The sequence below is a fragment of the Glarea lozoyensis genome (genome assembly GCF_000409485.1).
Source record: "Glarea lozoyensis ATCC 20868 chromosome Unknown GLAREA1, whole genome shotgun sequence".
NCBI classification, from domain to species: Eukaryota; Fungi; Ascomycota; class Leotiomycetes; order Helotiales; family Helotiaceae; genus Glarea; species Glarea lozoyensis.
The window spans coordinates 1,099,479-1,121,683 of NW_007360983.1; the positions used below are offsets into that span (position 1 = coordinate 1,099,479).

The 22,205-nt window shown below is 45.1% G+C and overlaps 8 protein-coding genes across 8 annotated transcripts; 4 read left to right on the plus strand and 4 right to left on the minus strand.

The window, feature by feature from the left end:
- Window positions 1-2,009: 2,009 nt before the first annotated feature.
- GLAREA_09020 (P-loop containing nucleoside triphosphate hydrolase) lies at window positions 2,010-5,294 on the minus strand (the record flags this gene model as incomplete). The annotated part of the gene is made up of 2 exons (XM_008077981.1): window positions 2,010-2,190; window positions 2,239-5,294. The coding sequence occupies 2 exons, from the start codon at window positions 5,292-5,294 to the stop codon at window positions 2,010-2,012; spliced, it is 3,237 nt and encodes a 1,078-aa protein (XP_008076172.1).
- Window positions 5,295-5,589: 295 nt separating this feature from the next.
- Window positions 5,590-5,876, plus strand: GLAREA_09021 (uncharacterized protein; the record flags this gene model as incomplete). The annotated part of the gene is made up of 2 exons (XM_008077982.1): window positions 5,590-5,779; window positions 5,830-5,876. 2 exons carry the CDS (start codon window positions 5,590-5,592, stop codon window positions 5,874-5,876), a joined length of 237 nt encoding a protein of 78 aa, XP_008076173.1.
- Window positions 5,877-6,198: 322 nt separating this feature from the next.
- On the minus strand, window positions 6,199-7,098 carry GLAREA_09022 (uncharacterized protein; the record flags this gene model as incomplete). Its single annotated transcript, XM_008077983.1, has 3 exons — window positions 6,199-6,523; window positions 6,571-6,717; window positions 6,776-7,098. 3 exons carry the CDS (start codon window positions 7,096-7,098, stop codon window positions 6,199-6,201), a joined length of 795 nt encoding a protein of 264 aa, XP_008076174.1.
- A 2,548-nt stretch (window positions 7,099-9,646) lies between these two features.
- GLAREA_09023 (uncharacterized protein) lies at window positions 9,647-10,226 on the plus strand (the record flags this gene model as incomplete). The annotated part of the gene is made up of 2 exons (XM_008077984.1): window positions 9,647-9,842; window positions 9,898-10,226. 2 exons carry the CDS (start codon window positions 9,647-9,649, stop codon window positions 10,224-10,226), a joined length of 525 nt encoding a protein of 174 aa, XP_008076175.1.
- A 1,364-nt stretch (window positions 10,227-11,590) lies between these two features.
- On the plus strand, window positions 11,591-13,418 carry GLAREA_09024 (uncharacterized protein; the record flags this gene model as incomplete). The annotated part of the gene is made up of 3 exons (XM_008077985.1): window positions 11,591-11,684; window positions 11,738-12,039; window positions 12,957-13,418. 3 exons carry the CDS (start codon window positions 11,591-11,593, stop codon window positions 13,416-13,418), a joined length of 858 nt encoding a protein of 285 aa, XP_008076176.1.
- Window positions 13,419-13,776: 358 nt separating this feature from the next.
- GLAREA_09025 (FAD/NAD(P)-binding protein) lies at window positions 13,777-15,927 on the minus strand (the record flags this gene model as incomplete). Its single annotated transcript, XM_008077986.1, has 6 exons — window positions 13,777-14,498; window positions 14,553-14,645; window positions 14,705-15,169; window positions 15,222-15,351; window positions 15,550-15,683; window positions 15,735-15,927. 6 exons carry the CDS (start codon window positions 15,925-15,927, stop codon window positions 13,777-13,779), a joined length of 1,737 nt encoding a protein of 578 aa, XP_008076177.1.
- An 891-nt stretch (window positions 15,928-16,818) lies between these two features.
- Window positions 16,819-17,728, minus strand: GLAREA_09026 (uncharacterized protein; the record flags this gene model as incomplete). The annotated part of the gene is made up of 3 exons (XM_008077987.1): window positions 16,819-17,066; window positions 17,164-17,407; window positions 17,462-17,728. The coding sequence occupies 3 exons, from the start codon at window positions 17,726-17,728 to the stop codon at window positions 16,819-16,821; spliced, it is 759 nt and encodes a 252-aa protein (XP_008076178.1).
- Window positions 17,729-19,488: 1,760 nt separating this feature from the next.
- Window positions 19,489-21,508, plus strand: GLAREA_09027 (FAD/NAD(P)-binding protein; the record flags this gene model as incomplete). Its single annotated transcript, XM_008077988.1, has 5 exons — window positions 19,489-19,531; window positions 19,584-19,688; window positions 19,756-20,286; window positions 20,407-20,668; window positions 20,722-21,508. The coding sequence occupies 5 exons, from the start codon at window positions 19,489-19,491 to the stop codon at window positions 21,506-21,508; spliced, it is 1,728 nt and encodes a 575-aa protein (XP_008076179.1).
- Between the last annotated feature and the right edge of the window lie 697 nt (window positions 21,509-22,205).

Genomic DNA, 22,205 nt, shown 5'->3' on the forward strand with positions numbered 1-22,205 from the left:
CAAAAGGGAAAAGAACGAGGGAAGAAGACTCGTTCAGCCCAGCAATCCTCAGAATTCCAAGCCACCTTCCCCTTTTCCTTTTGACCAAACCCCGTTCTATAATAATGCGCAGACGGCGGCTCAGTATATCCTGCGATTTGCCAATTCAACAATCTCCAATCTGGCTGTTATTCCTTCGATGTTGGCAGTATGTTGATCATTTCCTGTTGTTGCATTTAGACTCGAGATGGCATACGAGGAGGGGTGTGAAAAGATTCAACAAGGGGAAGGATTCAGATAGAGGAACTTAGCCTTTCTCTACGTGGCACCCTTGAACTTAATTAATCACTGGTTGTTGAACGCTCGTTTATGACTTTATATGTTCGGCCCATCCAGCCGGGTGAATTCAACTCTACTACGTGGGCGACAATTAACTATTGTCTCGCCGGAGACCAGTCCGTACCCGAAAATATGGAATTCGTCTTATGAATTAACCTTACCAGATAAGTTCCACGATAATCCTATTGGCACAAACAATCGAGCCTATAAATTTCATTGCAGCGGTAGTCCGTCTCGCCCACGCCATCTCAGGGGCACACCGGCGCACCCAACACACAAACGTATATCTTCTATCACACTGATTCGCCGCCTCGCTGGTTGACGTTGTACTTGGGCGTGAAACAAGCCTCCTCCTACCTGGTCGAGTGAGCGGTGCCTCTCAACGGATCGTGTGAAATCCTTTCTTGCATATCCGAAAATTTCATGTACCGTACCTGACTTGGCCCGACTGAACACAACATATTCGGCAAATAGTGCTCCTATCAAGGTCAACACCGTTGTTCTGTGCTTTCTTTTCCTTTCTTTTTCTCACCTCATCAAAAGTGCTAGTTCACATCGTTGGCACCACTTAAGCTCACAATCGGCGCGAGTCCACATATTCAGGGGTAGCGAGATAATTTTCTGTGAGAGAGGGTGTGCCAATGCAACCCTCCTTTCTATCTTTCGCTATTGAAACCATACTAGAGCGTCAGCCGGCGATAACCAGATATCCCACAATGCTAGGATGCGCAAGTCTAGAAGTAGACACAGGAACACAGGACAACTATCTGCATTGTCCGCAAACGAACTAGACTAAACAGCCGACATTATTTTCTACTGCCTCTTTTACCAGAAACTGCTCACCAGAAATCCCACTCTTGCCTCAGTCAAGACAACATGTATTACTCTCCCAGAAAGTCACGAAAACCTCGATGAAGAGGAGCTATAATACGGATGGTAAGAGGGGTACAAGCCAGGAAGGACGATCGGATCAAGAATAGATCGGATGGCGTGGAGATCCCGTGGCATGTTACAGGGACAAGCCTGTCATCCTGCGAAGCGGAGTCCCTGTTCGTGCAAACCTTCGATGGACGGAGGCTTCAAGTCACCTGAATATTGAATATCCGTTGAGATTTTCAGTCCTTCATGAAAATAGTACTTGGAAGTAGTCAAGATACGAAGAAATTCTCTTGCTGAACCCCATTCATGCTACTTTCGAAAGTCAATCCAACAACGTCCTGTTCTAGCCATAGAACTCCCAGAGTTATGATCTGCTCATATCAATAGGTAGCACAAAGCTCTGAGACCTTGTCAAACGTCAGATAAACGCGATGACTTTACCAATGCGGTTCGGAAAATAAAAAAGCATATCATTGGCTTTCAAAACCTCGACAAGACGTAAGGCTTGATACTTTACCCAACCGAAATGATATGACTAGAATCTACTTCGATAAGTAAAACTAGTTTTGAGGAGCTGACCCCAATTTTGATATGACGGATATCATACGAACAACTCTAGATACGAACGCGCGTGTGGTAACGGCCTGACGCAGAACCATATATAAATGAAAACCCCTGTGACATGCAACCGCCCCAGATACGACCAAAAGCTACACAAAACGCCTGGCTCCAAAGCCAACACCCGGACTATGCATAATTTTCCGACCGCCAAAGTACTAGTCGAACAAAAGCCGACATTGAAAATTTGGACCTTACAGGTACAAACTTTGAGCAGCCACAATATCTCGTCTAATCTTGGACAACGACTCTTCGAACTTGGCTGACAGCTCGTCAGAGCCCATCACTTTCCCGGCTTGAGCCATTTGTCGCAACAACTCCTCCAAACGTCGGAACAGGCGGATGAGTGATCCCTCGTAAACATCTGTCATTTTACTAATAGGCTGTTAGTATGATAGGGGGAAGAGGACTTGCAACACTTACCAAATCTCGGCAAAGGATTTTCCCTGAGCCCAAGCCAAGACAACATCCATGAGCTGCCACTTGAAGCTCTCTACATACTCATCCTCGTTGACCTTTAACTTGCTTTCCTGGCTGACCTTTGCCATGATTCTGGCTTGACTCTGAATCTCTCTAAAATATTTTGAAAGCTCTTCTTTGAGTGCAGGTGCTTGACTCTTCTCCTCGAAAATGAAGCACGAAAGGACTGCTGCACACATTTCAGGCGACATCTCATTGAAGAAGCGATTGAAGAGTAACTCGGCAAGCAGGCATTCATGACCGTCGCCTGTAGAGATCTCACAAGCCACACGAGCTTTGAGCTGAACAACTTCTTGATCATTGATAAATCCCAGTCGACGCAACACTCTTTTTCGAGACTTGAGCTCGTCCAACTGCATGATGCTGAGCGCCGCAGTAATTGCCTTCTTCTTTTCTTTGATTTTCAGACCCATATCGATCTTTCCTGCGTACTGGTTGTACAGTTCTGGGAGACGAGGAGAATTATGGAGGGGGTTTGCGAGTAGACGAGATTCAAGAACTTCAATCTTACGAAGCAGCTTTTTGAAGGAATCATCCGTGATGCCCATGTGTTCAATAGGGTCCAAAACGCTGATTCCGTCTGGAAACCTGCGGCTGACTTCCTCAAGCGATTTTCGAACGGTATTTCGCTCGTCAGTATGCGTGAGGCTCTTAGGCATGAATATACGGACGTGACCAATAGCTTCGATGCATGAAAGTAGCACGGGAACAACTTCCATTTTGCCCTTCTCGCCTTCGGCTGGTGGGTGCAGACCTGGTGGGATGTCTGTTGTTGTTTGTGTTGGAACATGAGAATGATCAGAAATGCGCAAAAGAACATCGAGTATATAAGACTCCTGTGGAGCGAGTGGGTTGCTTTCGTCCTTGGCAGGTCTTCTGGGTGTAAACTTGACAACAGCGCCCCACCCGTAATCCTGATCTTGGTATTTAATGTGAACAATTCTACCGGGTTGCATGAATTGTAAACAATAGTTGGGATGATTGATGACATCGCGCATGTCCTTTGTATACTGCGTAAGCTGTTGCCGGAGGTCGAAGTACTCCTTGATGATGGCTTCATCAGGAATTTCGACCGAGTCTCGTTCTATTTGTAAATCATGAAGATCTTTTTCCAGACCCGAGACACCAGAAGTATTTTGAAATTGATAGAAGCAATGTTCCAGCATGAATTCCGGTGATATACCCTCAACTCGCATCAAATTCAGAATCATGTTGTAGCCAAGATAGAATGCTGAGTTCAACTTATCTTGCTCTCCTCGAACAATTTCTTTAGCTGTTGGGGGGTCCATCTTATCGTTGATCATCATGATGACAATACCTCTGTCATCAAGACCTCTTCTTCCAGCACGTCCGGACATCTGTACAAACTCTGAAGGTGTTAAATATCGTTGCGAAGTACCATCAAACTTCTGAACACTTGTAAAGACAACGGTTTTCGCAGGCATATTCAGACCAATCGAGAAAGTCTCCGTGGCAAACAAGACCTTGATTAAATTCTCCTGGAAAAGAATTTCAATGGTTTCCTTCAGAATAGGGAGCAAGCCAGAATGATGGACTCCTATACCTCTGCGAAGTAACGGTAAAATGTGTTGGATCTGTGGTAGAGTTTTGTCTTCTTCCGATAATGATTCGATCGCGCTCTCAAAGACCTTGCTGACCATCGCCTTTTCGGAGTCGTCATTAAACGCCATAGTGCTCATCTGCAAAGCATATGCTTCACATTCTCGCTTGCTAAAGCTGAATACGATGACCGGATTGTAGTGCTTCAACATGATCATTCGAACAATCTTGTAAATGTCTGAAGTGTCTTTGTTGCCACCAGTATTTGTCTTTTTGTTCTTACCCCTTCCTTTCTGCCTCGCATTTATGTCGGATGGATCTGATCCTTTCTTTTCCTCTATGGTGGCCATGGCTTTCTGAAAGTTATCTTCACGGAAGTTGCCCTTCTCATCAACGATAAGGTGTATTCCGTCAGCTCCGGCTGGGAAAAAGTAGTGCTGCAATGGTGTTGGCCGGAAATCGGTGTATACAATATGGCAAGGTTGTTGATGAGTTTTCGTGATCCATTCTGCGAATTGCATGGCATTTGGAATAGTTGCGGAGAGGAAAACATATCTGACCTTGTCCGGCAACAAGATGATTGTCTCCTCCCATACAACACCTCGTGATTTGTCTCGCATGTAATGAATCTCGTCGAAGACTACCCACGCAACCTCGCGCATGATCTCAGATCCTCTATACAACATGCTTCGCAGAATCTCTGTAGTCATGACCAAACAAGTCGCAGTAGGATTGATTGTGACATCTCCGGTCATGAGTCCCACGTCACCAAATTCCGCCGCGAACTCTCGATACTTTTGATTGCTGAGCGCCTTAATTGGACTAGTGTAAATCACCCTCTGGTTGTTCTTCAGACACTGAGCAATGGCATACTCTGCAACCACCGTCTTTCCAGCACTAGTATGCGCAGAGACCAGAACACTCTCGTTCCTTTCAATCGAGGCAATGGAAACTTTCTGGAACGGATCCAATTCGAAGGGCCAGGTGCGGGCGGGTTTCTCTGGCGACTTGTGCTGCGAAATCGGTACATAGACATAATCTGGCGGTAAGGAGACCTGATGCTGTATGTTGTGCTGAAGAACAAGAGCTCCGTCATCTTTTGCCTGCAGACCTGCTGATGCTGCGACTTCTCTGGATTGCGCGGTTTCGAAAGCATCGGTGACGACTGGTTCGGCTTCCTGCTCCAATCTGCGTCTCTTCGTATCTTTCTTCTCAACCAGATCATTGTCTTCCCCCTCTTCCTCTTCTTCCGGTTCTGGCGCAGCTTCCGCCTCTACCATCTCCGCATCGCCGTCAGCCTCCTCGGCCGCTGGCTTGACATTCCCATTGAGATTCCTCTTCTTCGATTTATCTTTCTTGTGCTTCTTTTCCTTCCGGGGTTTCGTTACGACGGCCATCCGAGGTTTGTCGTCGAACACATCGAAGAGGTCGTCATCCATCTTGTCTTAAGTGTCATATAGCGCAAGGAGTGCGGGAACCTTATTTGCCAAAGATCGTGGTTGCGCATAAAAATTCGGCTTCAAGAATTTTTGTCAACAAGCTGCCTTCAAAACTCTAGCTCAGAGTTCTAATCCCTGTCCACATTATTCATTAGCGTGCTTTCCGAGCAAAGCAACTTCAACATCGAACCACACTCCAAACCTCGACACCAGAAACAATCCAAACACACAATCTCAAGGTATACCACATCGCCCTTGCGACTGATCGCATTCCCTGCTGACTCAACGATTCTAGATGCTATCACGAGCTGCAGTCCGCGCCTCCTCTACGACCTCGATGGTCGCCCGCCGTGGCTTCCACTCCACCCGCGCACAGCTAGGCTCTCCTTACCACTACCCGGAAGGTCCACGAAGCAACATTCCGTTCAACCCATTGACGAAGTTCTTCGCTCTCAGATATTGGGGCTTCATGTTTGTTGGATTCTGTGAGTGGAATCAATGGCTGCTGAGGATTAACTGCTAACCCGTGTCCTAGCCGCTCCTTTCGGAATTGCAGTATGGCAGACAAAGAAGAACCAGTAGACGGGGTAAACAGGGCTGGAGGTTGCATCACAGGCTGTAAATTAGGACGTGTGAATAGAATGGGGTTGCAATGGGATCATTGAACGTTGATTGGCTTTGCAATGACGTGTCATGCGACGTGCTATCTTTTACAGCGTGCTAAACCACAGGTCGCGTTTGATGTTCTATATCGACAGAAAGTTGATTCGAGTTGGAACGTTATGCTATTTTAAAAGACCAGACAGCGGGCAGGTAGAGCTGAGCACGAAAGTCGAAAAAAGGGTATAATTGTATTTGAAGACCACCATGTCTATGAAACGCTGATTACAGCTGCTGTATTAGGCTAGGTCATTCTCGTTCTGGTATCCATAGTAAGCCGGGCTACCATGTGGAAATTGAAGCAACCTTCAAATTCGCTTCTGGTAGTCATCAGCTCCGACACTGCTTGTTGCGCCTGGTCTGGATCTTTGCCATTAACCACTCTGACACTTATCATTAGAATCCATTTGTTCTCTTCATCAAATGGCGTCAGGGTCTCAAATGCGGGTAATGGTGAGTTGTAATCCGATGCTTGAGAGTCGTCGGGAAGTTGAAGGTAGCGGCTCAGATCAAAGATCACGTTCCCATTGATGAAGCGATAGCACTCCTGAACCATTTGTCCTGTGAATCTGAGATTGTTAGACCGGATTTCACTGGGCTCTTGTAGTTGACCGACCTGTAGCCTATCGACTTCATTGTTGAGCATAAGCCCCTCTCATTATCAATTTGCAGCATAGCCCGAGTGTTGACAGGCCTCGCGTCTACTGGGTCAGGCAGCTCATTCCACCTGAGCGTACCGGGAGATTGATCACAAGTCGAAGGGCTGGAGATTTGTCAGTTCAGAACGCCGGCGGTTCAACAATTCCTCAAGATCATCTTACAGTGAGTGATTAGGTCGTTCGTCTTGCTGTTCTGTGGACTGTCCAAACGCACCCTTCTCAATTTCGTAGACTAGTGCCACGACGTAAGATTGCCTAACAAGCTGCTCATGAAGAGTCTTCCACAGCGGTTGTTTCGCTGGCGTTTGCTTGCTAATGACATCCCCGGGTATTCCTTTCAGTCCAGTCCGAAGCCTTGGGCCTTCCCACATGAGACGGCGGCAGAGAAAAGCTTGAGGTTTCATCCCACAGAAGCCCTGAAGAATCCGTACGGCTCTGGTCAAATCATCATTTGGAACGCTTGCTGTAAGAAATAATTCGTGCATATTTTCGACTCTTTCTTTTCTATTTCTAGTCGGTGGGACGAACTATAAATCAAGTCAGCTGATGTACTTGGATGAGGTTAAAAAGATGAGCTTTGGTCTGATCAGCAATTGTCCAAGCTTGGGCTTGTCAGATCCCGATGTTGGGGAGCGTGAGGATTATTGGTTGCCAAAAAATGAGAATTAATACCAGTGGTATTGTTCCTAACGACTCCATCATTCACGACAGCCAAAAGAAGGTACTCTGTAGCGCAATAATTGCAATTTTCTCAACGATGATCGTCAAATTTGCGATGGAATGTGGCTGAGAGCCACTTTGGCGTGCAAAGGGAGATTTCTGACTGAAGAATACATGATTACTTACATGAGATGACAGGTTTTTGAACCATTCCGGTTACTTGGTTCCATTCACCCTCATGGAAGTTCGGGTAAGGAGCTACAGGAGTAAGAGCCAAATGATCATGTCCCTAAAGCCAATCACATGTCGTTTTACGGTTACCACGTGACAAAGCCTCCCAATCTCTACATTTTTTTCAGCACATCAACTTTACTGCCTATTCTTCTATAAGTGATTCTGTTCTCATGCTTGCATCAGAATTTTGCTTATGTGATGGCTTGGCATGCGATGCCATCGAAAAGATATGCAGAACCCGAATCCAGCAGTTAGGAGTAGTGCGGACCTGTGTAAAACCAATTTTCGTAGAAACAAAAAGGTTGGTGACTGTACTCTTTTCTAGGTATTCTGAGTCTGTAGATAATGTAAAAGGTGTTATTTATCAAAGGCTTCTTCACTGAATAAGTTGTCTGTTACGCTAATTAGATTATAGAAAAGCTGACTACTGTGATCTCGGCAATAAATTGCTAGAGAAAGCCTGATTTAGTCAAAAGTGCATGATATTTAATCGACTTAATTCACTCAGTATGTTTTTTTGACATTCTTCTCCGTAAGTCGACCTTCGACTAAGTAACACTATTTGCCTACGGGTGGGATGTGATAGGCTATGACCCACAAATATACCATCGCCAAGCCAAGCTAGTCAGACTATCTTCTTTTGTTGCAAGTCGCGATTGGGAAGAGAGAGCTGTCGTTAGACAAGATGAAAATCACGTGAATAAACTCTACCATTTCAAATTTCCCCGAATCCGCAACTCGACAACCTTCACTCCGGCGGTTTATTCGCACTCGGATACTTGTCGGCTATTTTATTCCACTACTGACCAGTTCCCAACCGTGTTCGGGACTCCACTGCTGATCTTTGGGCTTACTCATAATCTGTGACTGATTTCTGAATTGAAAAGGTCTGAAGATGTTTGAATTGATGCCATTGAGCATACGTTAAACGGCTAGTGGTCCCTAGTTCTAGTGTGGTGTGGGTACCAGCGTTATTAACATAACCGGCAGTCGTATATCCTCCTAACCCCTCGAGCCAACCTCGGCACTTCGATGTTAGCAATCTTCTTTCAACATCTCCCCAGTCAACGAACCCTGCGGTATGTGCTTGAAAAGCCCTTAGTCAAAGACCCCGCACTCGGGAGTAGTCAAAATACAACGGTGCCTAGGCGGTACTTCTTTTCTCGGGGTCTATGAGGTTGGTGGTACCTTTGAAGGCTAACTCGTTCATTGTGCAGATAAAGAGCAATTTTTTGCATATCCGAAGTCTCTAGGTACATGGTCCATCTACATGGAGCCCGCTAAGCTTCGCCAGTTTCCCTCTGTCTTTCGTACTTTATTCCCTCATCTGGTGTTCTTCCATGTTCATCATTCATAGCGAAAAACCGGAAGTTTTCCTACCAGTCAACTATTGTCATTTTTCCGTTTACATTCGAGTCCGGTCTTTGGCGGCGTAGTTAAGCACATATCTTAATTCCTGCAAGGAAATATTGTTTCCATCGCATGCGGGGTATTGCATAGAGTCTTGGAATAGTAAGTTCGACAGTACAGGAAAGTACCCTTCCCACCCTCAGAGTATACCAGATGAGACGGATTAGTTTTCGGCTGCCTCGTTTCAAGTTTTTGGACTAGAGTGTAGGTAGAGCGCCTTGTGTGTCGATAGCCTTTATACAGAGCGTGGAATTGTCTTATTTTCTCAAGATCAACGATGATAAATAGGACATTGTGGCAATCTGATTGGGAGATTATCTTGTTTGAGTGTCACTTATCTTTCCTCCAACGAGCTGGCACCTTAATGCTGTGGTGTGGCTCAAACAGAGGCTTCTTAGCTCCTATAATTGGTGCCAACCATCTGCGAACGGCAATGATCTCCTCTAAGTTGGCTAGGACATGTAGCAGCAATCCAGCTTGATCGGAAAGTATATTGCGGGGCTAGTTTCCTACTAGCTTTTGCACCTTGTGGTCTTAATAGTGCCTCTCAAACAATTTGACCTCGGTCAATTTTCTTTATTGATGTCTATATAAACACAGCATCATTTAGACCATTATCATCATTATCATCAATTCTAATATCTCCAGCTTTCCTCCTCAAACATCACTCAACACTTTCACAAGTTCTGCATTCTATATTCGTCAATCAATTCCATTTATCAAATCAAAATGGTTGCCATCAAGAACATCCTATTTTTCATCACTGCTGCTTCAGCTCTCTCCATCGGACGTAGAGATACCAGCACAGTCCTTAGTGACATTTCCACAATCGACTCTGATGTAAAGAGTCTTACCTCTGCCGTCAACAATTATAACGGTGGACTACTCGCCGCAATTCCCATTGAGAATTCTGAAAGTGCACTTGGTATGAGAGTTCGCTTTGGAACACCGAACAACACCTCTTGCTAACTTCCGTCTAGAACAAGCAATCACTAAAGGAACCAATGACGCTCAAGCCACCTCCCAGCTCTCAACTGAGGACACCCAAACCGTCATCGCAGCAGTAGATAACCTTTCCCCGGATATTCAAGCTGCGCTTGTTGCTCTTGTCAACAAGAAGTCTCAGTTCACCTCCGCTGGACTCAAGTCCACCGTTCAGAAGGATCTTGCCAATCTCAAGGCCGACACGGATGACTTTGCAGATGCTTTGATTGCTATCGCTTCTGATGATAGCAAGTCGGCGGCTAATGATCGCAAGGCTACCATTGATGGATATTTTGCGACAGCTATCAACGCCTACAATAGCTAAATGAATTTGGTGGAAAGGTTTTGGAGAGGGGAAGGAGCAGATAGAAGTGTCTGGGACTCGAGCGGATTTTGAAATGGAACGGAGATTTGGAAATGTTGTATTGATAGCTTACAACAGAATGGAGAATAAATCAAAACGAAAGCAAAGTGGAAATGAGTTGTATTTCTGACAAATAGTAGTTGGATTAAGTTGATTCAAACAATCTTGAACAGTATTGTAGAGGTACACTCTCCCAAATAAACAATAAAGTCCCAAAACTCCTCAGCTATATTTGAATATAATATAACTGTTATTTACCTACCATAACGGTCGAGGATGTGACAGCTACCTTTTATATTTGGAGAGATAAAAGGGTTGAGAAACGTGATGAAACAGTAAAACTAGCAATAAAGTATATTTAAATGATCAAATCCCCTGGTAGACCTGGTAGTAATGTGTATTTCCAGGTTTTCAAGCTAGAGAAAACGAATTAAGTACCTGGATAGAAAACTTCCTCAACCTGTGGATTTTCCCAATAAATCCGGTACAGCACAAATTTCGATACAATTACTGATCACTCCCAGAATGAGATGCCACACCTTTTGCTTACCCCCCCCCCCCCCAAAGTCAACCCCACAGTTAGGCATCTAGTTAGGCGATGTCACGCCATCTTACTTGGTAAATCTGGTGAGCCGGTAGCAAACGCATCTCTTATCTCCGTGCATGTTCGGAGTTGACCGAGGTCTGATCATGCGAAGGGTTGTGGTTCGACGAACGCCAGCAAAGGTGGTCGTTGTCAACATTTTTCTGCATGAAGCCTTCTGCAAAATTCTGCTATCATGCATGTTGTGGCTGTCTTCGCGTTTGAGATTTTATTGTTGGAAGAGGTATGGCCTTTGCGTTTCTCATCTGCATCCGTAATTGGCAAGCTGCTGTGAGCTCCCTATTCCGCTAGACCATAGAGAATGCGTCCTATAAATTTGGACTTCGGGGTTCAGCCAAGTACCTTAGCCATGCTGTAGCAAAATTGAATACTAAAAATGAATAATTCGATTACTATAACAACAACCGCAGGTATAATTCCATTGTGGCTTCGTCCGAGGTCTTCTTTAGTTAAAGAATGTGGGGTTTGCAGATGTCCAAGGCGAGCCGCTCGCTAACCCCCATCTTTTTATGCACCAGCAGCAGCTTGTGGTTTTTTCGCAACGCCGGACTCCGAATCTCCTGCATACAAAGCTCTCCACCTCCCACATATTTCCACATTTCTACAAACATTTCATACTCACATCGCCATCTCACGACCGCAAAGCTACGCCTGCAGGATCTTGTTACCGTCATCAGCTTCCGAACTCACTACTTTCGCTTTCCGAGGTACCAATTCGAAGATGTTTGCGACCAAAGCTCTCCGGCAGGCTGCTGCTGCTGGTCATGCCGAGCGTACTCCAATGATTAAGTTCTTGGGCAAGCGCACATTCCCAGGTAAGAAATTCAAATATTCGAGACCAGTATATAATGTTCTGACCGTCTACTAGCCGCTTCATCCATCGATCACACCCCTCACGCACACCCGGCCTCCCCATCGCACGAGCTCCCAAAAGACTTCACGGCAAACTCCTCTCCATCCTTCTCAGCATACAGACAAAAGGCCCAACAACACGGTCCTCTCGGCGGAAAGAGCTCTGGGACTATTGGAGCTATCTCAGGCCACTCTTTGGGTTCAGTTGCTCCAGAGAAGGGACAATTTTTCGACCGAAGCGAGCTTCCCGCACGGTTCCGACGCGCTCCTCTTGATTTGAGTGAGATTGACGCGATTGAGACCGGAGGTGCTACTTTGGTTTGCTGAGCAAAACGATATCATATAAGAGAGCACCGAGGATGACGTACGGAAAAGCTGAAAAGCACGATACCCCACGATTTTAGACCGGAAAAGACTTGATGTTAGTTGCATGTGAATGGATATCCTAGGAGCTGGAGGAGCACCGGCTGGAAACGGTGAAGCACGTCTGGTCATTGTCCGAAAGGGCATAAGCGGATTTGTAGGAAGCCAAATGCTGCGATACCTCGGCCGGGATCTGGGTGAATGGGTGATGGATCAGGACAATTTTGGCACTTCAAAGCGATAGCGGCATGACATGATGGGCTTGGATGTGAATAGCGCTTTAGGATCACTCTAGCTCCTCTCAAATAATTTAAAACCAGATTCAACTGCATTCTGGACAGCGTAGACATTAGAATGCCGAGGCATTCTTCTCAGGGCTGTCACACGTGATTGAGCAAAGTTTCAAAGGAATGTCGCTTTACGATTCCAATTATCCAAGAATACCGGTAAGAAGTACCTATTCTCTCTGTTGCTTTCTTGGTACCTGAGGTAAATATTTTCATATTTCACATGAACTCCCTTATTTATATTTTCAGCTGCTATACCTACCTCAGTCAGCTGACTTACCTCCCAACGTCCCTCAGCTCGGCGCTACTCCATCATGTCATTCTCATCTGGTTGGTCATTGGGCCGATTGTTCAAGTGGAACACGACCTGGCCTTGGGATGCCCTTCACTTTTTGATATTAAGAGTGGTGTTGTCACATGGTTTGCGTTCTCACATGCTTTCTACACCATGTGAAGTCTTGAACCATGTGGAGATGTAAACGGTGTGGACAGCGTGTGGACAGCATGTGGAAAACGTGTGGACATGGCAGTATCGCGCAGACCACTTCCAACCTGAAAGTTGTCAAGTCCACTTGAGGTGCCCAGGCGGTCAATGGAAGTCCTCTTGGAACGCAGCAACAACCTAGAAGAGAGAGCCCTCACTTGATGCAAGGTAGCTCCAACTTACGTCAATGGGGATTCGATGCAAGTCCAGTACGTCGTAGTGTGAGAGCTAATTGTGATGGTAACAATGTCAACAGCATGTGCCACATTCAAGTCGTGGACCCTGTTATGCCCTCAGTTTGTTATATCTTTACACCTTCTCTACACGGTATTGAAATGGTCAACGGCGGCACGACGGTAGTGACATCGCTCCTCCTTTGGCTTTACAGAAAGACGGACTTCGACTTCCAGACGGGACCTCAGGAGTCAGCAAACGGGCAAGGCGACGCGATTCCACATGCCAACCTCAATCCCTCGCATGCGAGACGAATCTCCCGTCAGGCAGCTCACCGCAGAAACCTGATAGACCAAAAGGGGGAGACAAAAAGTGGGACTCCAGCTTAGCGTCGACTACAAACCCACCCCTCGCGGTTCGAATTCTTCGTAACACTTCTTTCAAAACAAATTTGTTGTCTGGATAAAATCTAATCTTGGAAGGATGATTGTTCGCAGAAAATTGGGAGGAGTTAACAAGATCTCATGCTCTACCTAGCCATGAGCAAGGAGGAAACAGAGTGAAAACTGGCGCGTTGATTTTGGGAAAAGAAGTTCTTTGTGTGTTAGTTGCATATTCATACGAGGCAGTTCCGTTGAAATACCTGGTCACATCGCCATTCACAAAAAATAGCAGGCTACACGTTAGGTTGTTGATGCAAACTAACAGCTGTGAAATTTGGATTAATATCACTTTCTGTTGAAGCTATCAAGCTCTTGCTTTAATCAGATCTGAAGCCTTCTCCCCAATAGCATAGACTGTCGATTGTGTCGTCCCCCCAGGAATCAATGGAATAATACTGGCATCAACAACACTTAACCCATCCACACCATACACTTTCAGCTCATCATCCACCACACCACCTAGTCTCAGGGGTAACATAGCAGCAGTTCCGACGGGGTGATATTGACTTGGATTAAGTGTTGTCAAGAGATACTTTGCAATGTCTGCATCCGAAGTAATATTGACTCCTGGCTTTGTTTCAAGTGGAGAAAGTCTTTTCACTTCACCTCGGCTGTTAAAGAAGTTTCTCACCGCGCGGAAGAGGGCGATGGCCACGCGAAGATCAACTGGATTTGACAACATACGATAATCGACAAGTGGTTCGCCGTTTGGATCCGCAGGGTCAACATTTACTGTTCCTCTGCTCAACGGATGGATGTTGAAAACCCACTGATCTGGACTTCCAAATGGATTTCCACCGAGTCCCATTTGAAGCCAAGCCGTGTTCTTAGATCGTGCTGCTTTTGCCATGAGTTTGAGTTGAGATCGGTATCCAGCGACAATTGTCGAGTCTACGTTAGTTGGCAAGAGGCTGGCTGCGTCTTGACTTTCGATGTCGGATGCAATGGATGAAAATACATCTGGAGCTATGACGGGGAGCCCCAATTGTGCAAGAGCACCACCACCGCCTCGAATGGAATATGGGCCTAGACGTGTCAGTTACGATGATACTCTGATTTGTAAACATACCTGGAACTTACCTGTCATGTTGGTCTGCCATAATTTCAACGCCCATTCAGCAAATGTCTTGTTATTGACTAAAGATTGGCGGTCAGGAAGAACTGGGGTTTGGACTGTTCAAATCACTTTCATTAGTCTCCCAGTAGTTTGACTTTCCGTTCAGTACACCTACATTGAATTCCCATTGCAAACCATGAGTGATCTTGGAAGTTTGCTCCAACTCCAGGCAGGTCAAGAACCATTGGTATTTTGGCAGCTTTCAGAACAGATTGTGGCCCAACACCACTACGCTGCAGAATCTGAGGCGTGTGAATTGCTCCTGCGGCAAGAATTATCTCTTTCCTAGCAGTGATAGTCGACACTGAGGAATTATCTCCTCTGGCGGAGACTTTCACACTGATTGCGGTTAATGATCTTCGATCTCGAGCAAAGTTTATTTTGTCCACTTTATGGCCAGTGATTATCGCATAATTCTTGCGCGGCTGTACTCGGTCATAATGTGCGGTACGGGCATAAGAACGGGTTTGAGTTTTTGGGTCTTGAGAAGAGGGAATCCACAACACACCAGCTTTACCTTCGGAACCATCTGCAGGGTATTCAACTCCCGGTAGTGTTCTCCAGCCATCTAGTAGAACCTCTGACTTTGGTTAGCTTCCAGAGGTTCTTAGAATTGTCTGAAGAAAACTCACTGGTTAGAGGATACTGATAATGACCATAACTCGCTAAAACAGGGCCAGTGCCTCCCCACGCACTTTCGATATCATATTTTATCTCAAAGTCTGCTGCAAGTTGAGGTTCTGGAGGAAAGAAGGTGCAGCTCTAATATCGCAGTCAGCAAAGTTACAATTCAAGGATCAATAGTCTTGCCTTTTTGAAATATGGCAACAAGCCTCTCCAAGTCCAGCCCGACTCTTTATTCCCAAGAGAACCCCATCGATCATAATCTTCAGAAGTGCCACGCATGAAAGCTTGAGCGTTTATTGCAGAACCGCCTCCAACAACGCAGCCAATACCCACAAATTGCTTGACGGTTCCAACCGAGGTGATATTGTACATCAAAGAATCCGGAGAGGCATCAATTGGGTTAAGTGGGTCCAAAACAGATGATGGGATGTCTGAAAAGTACCCATATTCAACGACTAAAACGGAATCTACAAGTGTCATGTCAGCTTTTCAATCTCGTTAAGTGAGTTCTCACTTACATCTTCCACTCTCGGTCAATCGATCGGCAACCGTCAGCCCAGCCGTCCCACCACCAGCAATGATATAATCATAAGAAGATCTCAAATCCGATGAGCGAGTATAATGAATCGCTTTCCTCGCCAATTCAGGAGCTGCACGAACTCCACCCACCAAAACACTCGCAGCAATCGTTAGAATTGAACAGTTTTTCATATCTGCAAATCGTCGTCGCTAAAACAACGCTGAAGAACTTCAAAATGTGAGCAAAAGGACATCCATAGGTATATATCTTCAAATTCCAATGCAAGTAAGACGCTGCGGGGAAACAATATTTGTCCAGCTATTCGAGCATGAGAATATTAGCCGAGACCCCTTACAGCGTAACACAAGCACGACAGGCTTCCGGACAGGACGCCACTTAAGACGCAATCAGCTGAGTCAGCCGGCAAATGTGTTTTTGATGCCATTGCTTTCTTTTTTCTCGGTAGAAACGTGGTTTAGGAAATCCGTTTGGCTGATGTAGTTGTGCTCATGGCGGGTGGGAGACTTGGCATGCAAGAAATTGAAGAAGCTTTGTTGCTGACGAATCTGTCGTGGGTGATGGTAATTCTTTGCTCAATCTTCACTCCTAGTTGATACATGCGACAACTAGGTACCCAGGTAAGAGCCGTAGTTCGTGAGTGGGCTATCCGTGAAGTTCCAAATAATTGGTTGATTTGGGCGACACTCATGTCTTTGGGCATTTCGGATTGGAAGAAAGTCGAAATAGACCTGAGAGAAAGGTCAGTTTCCCAAACTTACGACACTGTGCTAAGCAAGCCGGGTCAACGTTGTATCTCGACTACATTGACCCTTTCCACAGCATGATAGCGCTGGAACAATGCCTGGCTCAATTACATGAAAACGGAAATCTGGAGTTCAAAGATGAGATCACTATTAATTGACCATGTGGCCAAGACTTGATGAGGTATACGATAATTTGATTTCATATCCGACTAGAAAAAGACGCCGCCACATTCTGGACATTTACGGGTAAAAACAAATTAAACAAACAACCATCTGAAAACGAGCCATCTCATCAAGCGAGGCCTCCCCCCAAATCTCTCAATTATCTGGCACATTCTTCCAAACACTATCCAAGAACGAGACATATTTGTAACCGGGTACAAAAGCTTCTCCAAAATCCCTTATAAAATTATCGTAGGTCGTCTCAGGTTTCGTGATACAGAACCCAACAGAAATATTCTTGAGCGATTCGCGAAAGTTCAGTCTTGGGAATTCGTGGGTGATCTGGTTCCAAGCTTTTCTGGTAATTACTCCGCCTGGACTTTGTTCTGGCTGTCTGAAATCCACTGGATATTTGTTAGCCGAAACTTACTTGATTGGAAGTGATTGTTGAATAATTCCAAAGTCTTGGGGAGGTGTTCACCGAACAAGATTCAAACTCACAAGCGATACCCAAAGACGCCGCCTGTGCCTCAATCTCCTTATACATCCAGATACTCGGCTGCGTATGCAACGAAATAATATCCCAAACAAGCTGAAGCCGATGCTTATCCCACCTTCCCTTTTCCCCTTCTCTAATCAAGAAATCCCGCGCACTATTTGCCCCATCCACTTCAAATCTCTTATTCTTGGAAATTAGATCCTGGTTGAAACTCCAACCTAAATCATGCAGAATCGCAGCTATTGCCTGGACTGGTAAGCTTTTGATATGGAAGTGATGATTGGAAGAAGCAAGACTCACGACGGCTTCACGATCTCGAAACTTGTAGATAGGGTCAGAGGACGCGACTATTTCACCAAATAGCCAGCTTCGCATGACATGGTTGAACGTAAAATTATCGGAGTTCTGGCGAGCGAAGGCGATGCTTTTCGTAATTAGGGGTGTATCTGGGACGGTGACGCCGGCTAGGAGTCTTGTGGGATACCTGGTGATTGCAATGTCATGAGGATGTGGAAAAGCAGCTCCCATGGCGAAAATAGCCGCGAGTATGATGGTTAATGAGAACATTGCAGCAGAAGTTTGAAATTCTTGAAATTGAAAGAGCAAGGCCGGTTTCTTTTGTCCTTTTTATAGCGGATATTCGGATATACATGATTTGGAATTTCCGGGAAAAGCATATCGGAATACATCTAGTTTGTTGGTAGCGTAACGAGGAACGCCGTGCTTTGAAATCATGCTACAGGTTAGGGTTCGATTGGATATGGATATGTTGTGAGGTGTTATGAGGGGATATCCCTAAATTCTTACGCGGTGTAATTTTGCTGCTGGATCACTCTCGACGAAGCGAGAGCGAGACGGTGAGATGAGCTTAAAAATTGTGGAATCTAAGAAAGAATTATAGTATAACTGTTATTCATCTAATATTTCTTGTTCAGAAAGTATGAAGTAAAACAGTCCAGAAATCGATAAAGTTGTCAAGGCCAGTCGTTCCGAGGGAACGCAAATACCAAGTCTATCACAACATTGTAACGTTCCGGTGTCTTCGCTTATAAGATCATGTTAAATCATATCATTTAGGCTTTAGTGTGGCAACGATCGATTGGAAATTAGAATGTGTTCAGGGCAACTGACAAGAGGCTTTCGTCTCCTGAAAAAAATCGCTTAAATTCAGGTATTCGAGACTGAGCATCGAATAGACTTCTCATTCCTAAAGCTTCAAGAAAATAAGCGAGATTTGTGAGTAAATAGTCAGTTGACTCTAATATTAGTTCACGAGCAGAACGGAAGATCATCAGAATTTCCGTCGCTGAAATGTACCGACTACCACAACATAACATTATCACATCACGTCGTCAAACTTTGTGTCGAGGTGATGGTAAATTGATGATATCATGACTGAAATAAATTTTAATGAAAGAGCTACGAAATTAGTAAATGATTTACTGGAGTTATGGAGAAATGCTCAGGGTTTGTTGTCAGAGAAGTGAGTTGAAGAGGATAATGGCGAATAATGACTTCTAGCTTGGTTCTCGGCACACGAGACATAGACAGTCTAATGACAAAGCTAAACCAGTCAAATTGAAATTCAATGTGAGTCAATAATACTTTACTTAGCTCTCTTCGAAGAGTGATACAATGAAGACATCTTGTATCGTCAGGTATCGTGATATGGCTAAGACATTTGGTTTTTATGTTGCGAAGTATAGACAGTCGTCTTATCTATGGAGAAGGTACAAAATCTACGTAAATTAAAGTTCGAGGTGGGATTGAAAGTTCCTTGCGCCCTAAATTTCGATTTTGCCGATCCTTGACGTAAAAAGAGGGTCAAATCTCATCAAGTCTACACAAAAGGGATTATCACTTCAAAGAATGTAAATCGAAACTCCCATCAATCGCAAGAGATTGCCTGGAATATGATTATCTTGATAACCAATATCTCACCACTCTATCGCGTCTATTGGTTGAATCGTAAAAATCCCACTTGGGTCAGATTAACATTTCGCGTTCAAGTTGATGATGACAGGGGCTCAAACGGCGCAGCAAATACTGGAGCAGATTCAGCCTTAAATGTCCCAAACCAAGGAAAGCACAGGGGCTCGCTACCATCGTTCCGTGGCATATTACGTGAGATTCGACCACCAATATTATAACCGACACCCCGATCCTGAAATGAGCAGTTTGTTTACTTGATAAGACATGCCAGTATCCCAACGTATTTTCGAAGCTAACGTATCGTGAAAATTGCATTCTAGTTCTGTTGGAAGGTGTTTTTGAGGGTTTTGATCTCCTTGACTTTGCACCTCATTTGTCTGAAGACTTCTTGCAATATGGCAACGACAGAGGAGTTTGACATAATTGTCGTAGGAGCAGGTAAGAGCTTCTATGTTGTCTCCATTATCGTGACGAACTCAAGAATTTCTAGGAATTTCTGGAATCTATGCGGCGAAGTTTTATCTTGATATCCATCCGAAATGTCGGTTAGCGATTCTTGACAGAGATACTTGTGTGGGAGGAACTTGGAATTCCAGTACGTTCTCGCGAAACATCTTGTACTTTCCAAACCCAGGAGGCACTGTGAATGATTTCAAACACAGGAAGATCATATGACTCCTTCTGGACTCAATGGACCGTAGGAACCGCCGAATTCTCAGACCTCCCCATGACACGACCACCAGAATCCGACATCTTCTACGAGTTCTTCAAAGGAAAACACACTACCAACTACCTAGAGACATACGTAGATCATTTCAAGCACTCCGGAAAAACACTACGAGAAAGGATAATATTTTCCACCGAGGTTCAGAGCGTTCTCAAAACAAGCGAAGGCTGGACGCTGTTTACCAAACATCGGAAAACAGATGTCGAGCAGAGTTTCCGGACTTCTAAACTTATTGTAGCGAGTGGATTAACTTCGATCCCAAATGTTCCGGCTTTTAAAGGCCAGGATCAGTATGGTCGTGAGATCATACATCAAGAGAATTTCGGGTCGTCCGATGTCTTGACTTCGCCTGATGTCAAGAACGTGACGGTGTTGGGGGGAGGAAAGTCTTCTGCTGATATGGTATACTCGGCTATAAAACATGGAAAGACTGTGAGCTGGGTGCTGAAAGCAAGTGATACCACAGGTCAGTTGGTTATTTCCACAACTCGAAATTTCTTCGAAAAGAATGGGCTTGCCGAATTTTCATCTGTGCACATCCACACAACGTATCCCTTAATCATCTGTAACTGAATTCAAAATATAGGTCCCGGATTCATGTTCTCCCCCAAAGGAAAAGGCCCCTATAAAAACGCCTTCGCCCTCGGCACAACCCGCGCCGCAGCAACTTTCACCCCCTCTGTCCTGACACCATACACATGGTGGACGAAACTGCTGCATTCGACCAAGTACGGCGTCCGAATGATGCAAGCCTTCTGGGGAACAGTGGATGAAGAAGCGAGGAAAGAAGCCAATTTTGAAGGGAGAGAGAACTTGCAAGGTTTTGAGAAGCTTGCGCCTCATGGATCGTAAGTTATTTAAGCTTTTCAGGTGTAGTTGATTCTGATTAAGATTTGAATAGCATTTTCTGGCAGAACGGAACTGGTGGTCTTCTCAACCATGAGGATTTCTTCGACACTGTTGCGTCGGGTGCGAGGATCTACAGCGCTGATGTGGTTGGCCTCGAAAAAGGGAAAGTGGTTTTGAGTACAGGAGAATCACTCGATTCAGATGTTATTCTCTGTGGTACAGGATGGGTCCCATCCATCAAATTCTTCACCGAAGAGCAGCGACGGCAGCTCGGCCTGCCACATTCTCTGAGTTCAGTGCCAGCGGAAGAAAGCGATCATTGGAGTCAACTCGAAAAGGCCGCAGATCTGAAAGTCGTCACTAAATTTCCTCAACTCGGGGATCCTCCTGCACATTACCATCGTAAGCCTACGACGACTCCATACCGGCTGTATAAATACATGGTACCTATACCCAGCAGCGAAGATCTAAAGAACGATCGCTCAATCGTATTCATCGGTCAGATCATCGCCGGAAACTACTTCCCCGGCGTCCAATGTCAAGCCATGTGGGCCACCGCTTACATGGACAACAAACTAGAACTTCCTAGCAGAGAAGAGCAAGAAAAAGATGTGGCTCTGTTGACGACATGGTGTCGCCGAAGATATCTCAGTAGCGGAGAAGAAGGTCATAATATTACGTTTGAGTTGTTTGGGTATACGGATGGTCTATTGGAGACTTTGGGTCTTACGAGCCATAAGAAGGGTTGGTTTAAGAATTTGTTTGCGTCGATTTTTGCGAAGGATTTTGTGGGGTTGAAGGATGAATATGTGAGGAAGTATGGGTGTGATGAGGAGTAGGTATTTAAATGGGACAAGGAGTTCAGATTGTGAAGCAGAGCTGGAGAGTGTCTTCTCTTGTATTTCGAACTTTGGGATGAATTTTGTGCGAAAGAAAAGGGTGTGATTTGCCCATTGTAAACTTAACAAAGTTAGCATCATACACAATAATAATGGATGGGAACTGATAAAGACTCAGAAGTTCGCTTTCGGACTTGCCTTTGATTTGTGTCCGTGCTCCTGAAAGTCCTTTTGTAGATGTTGGCCACGAGAAGAGGAACAGTGGCAGTAATTTCATGAATAATTCCTCAGTTCCGAGTCTGGAAGTGAGAATTTTACTGAAGTTGAAGAACGACATATACCATACTTTATTTCAACAGTTGGGAGAAATGCCGGCTTCGTTTGCCACATACAGTCTCCACCACGAGCCCCCTTTTTCTCCTCGCCTCGCTTCGCTTCAATTGCTTGGACGTGATGTTTCCCCCTACTGAGGGACAATGATGGTGATGTTTTTGACACCTCACTGCTGCTAAAAGGGTACAGGCGTGGTAATAAACTAATACCATAGAATCAGTGCCAAGAGTAAAGCGGACGCAGAACTTGCTCGCCGATTCTAATATTTTATTCTACAAGTGTCAATTTGGAGTCGGCCACGGTTCAGCTCGTAAGTTCTGATTGGGACGAACGCAATCTGAAAGATACGTAGTATCGGACCAAC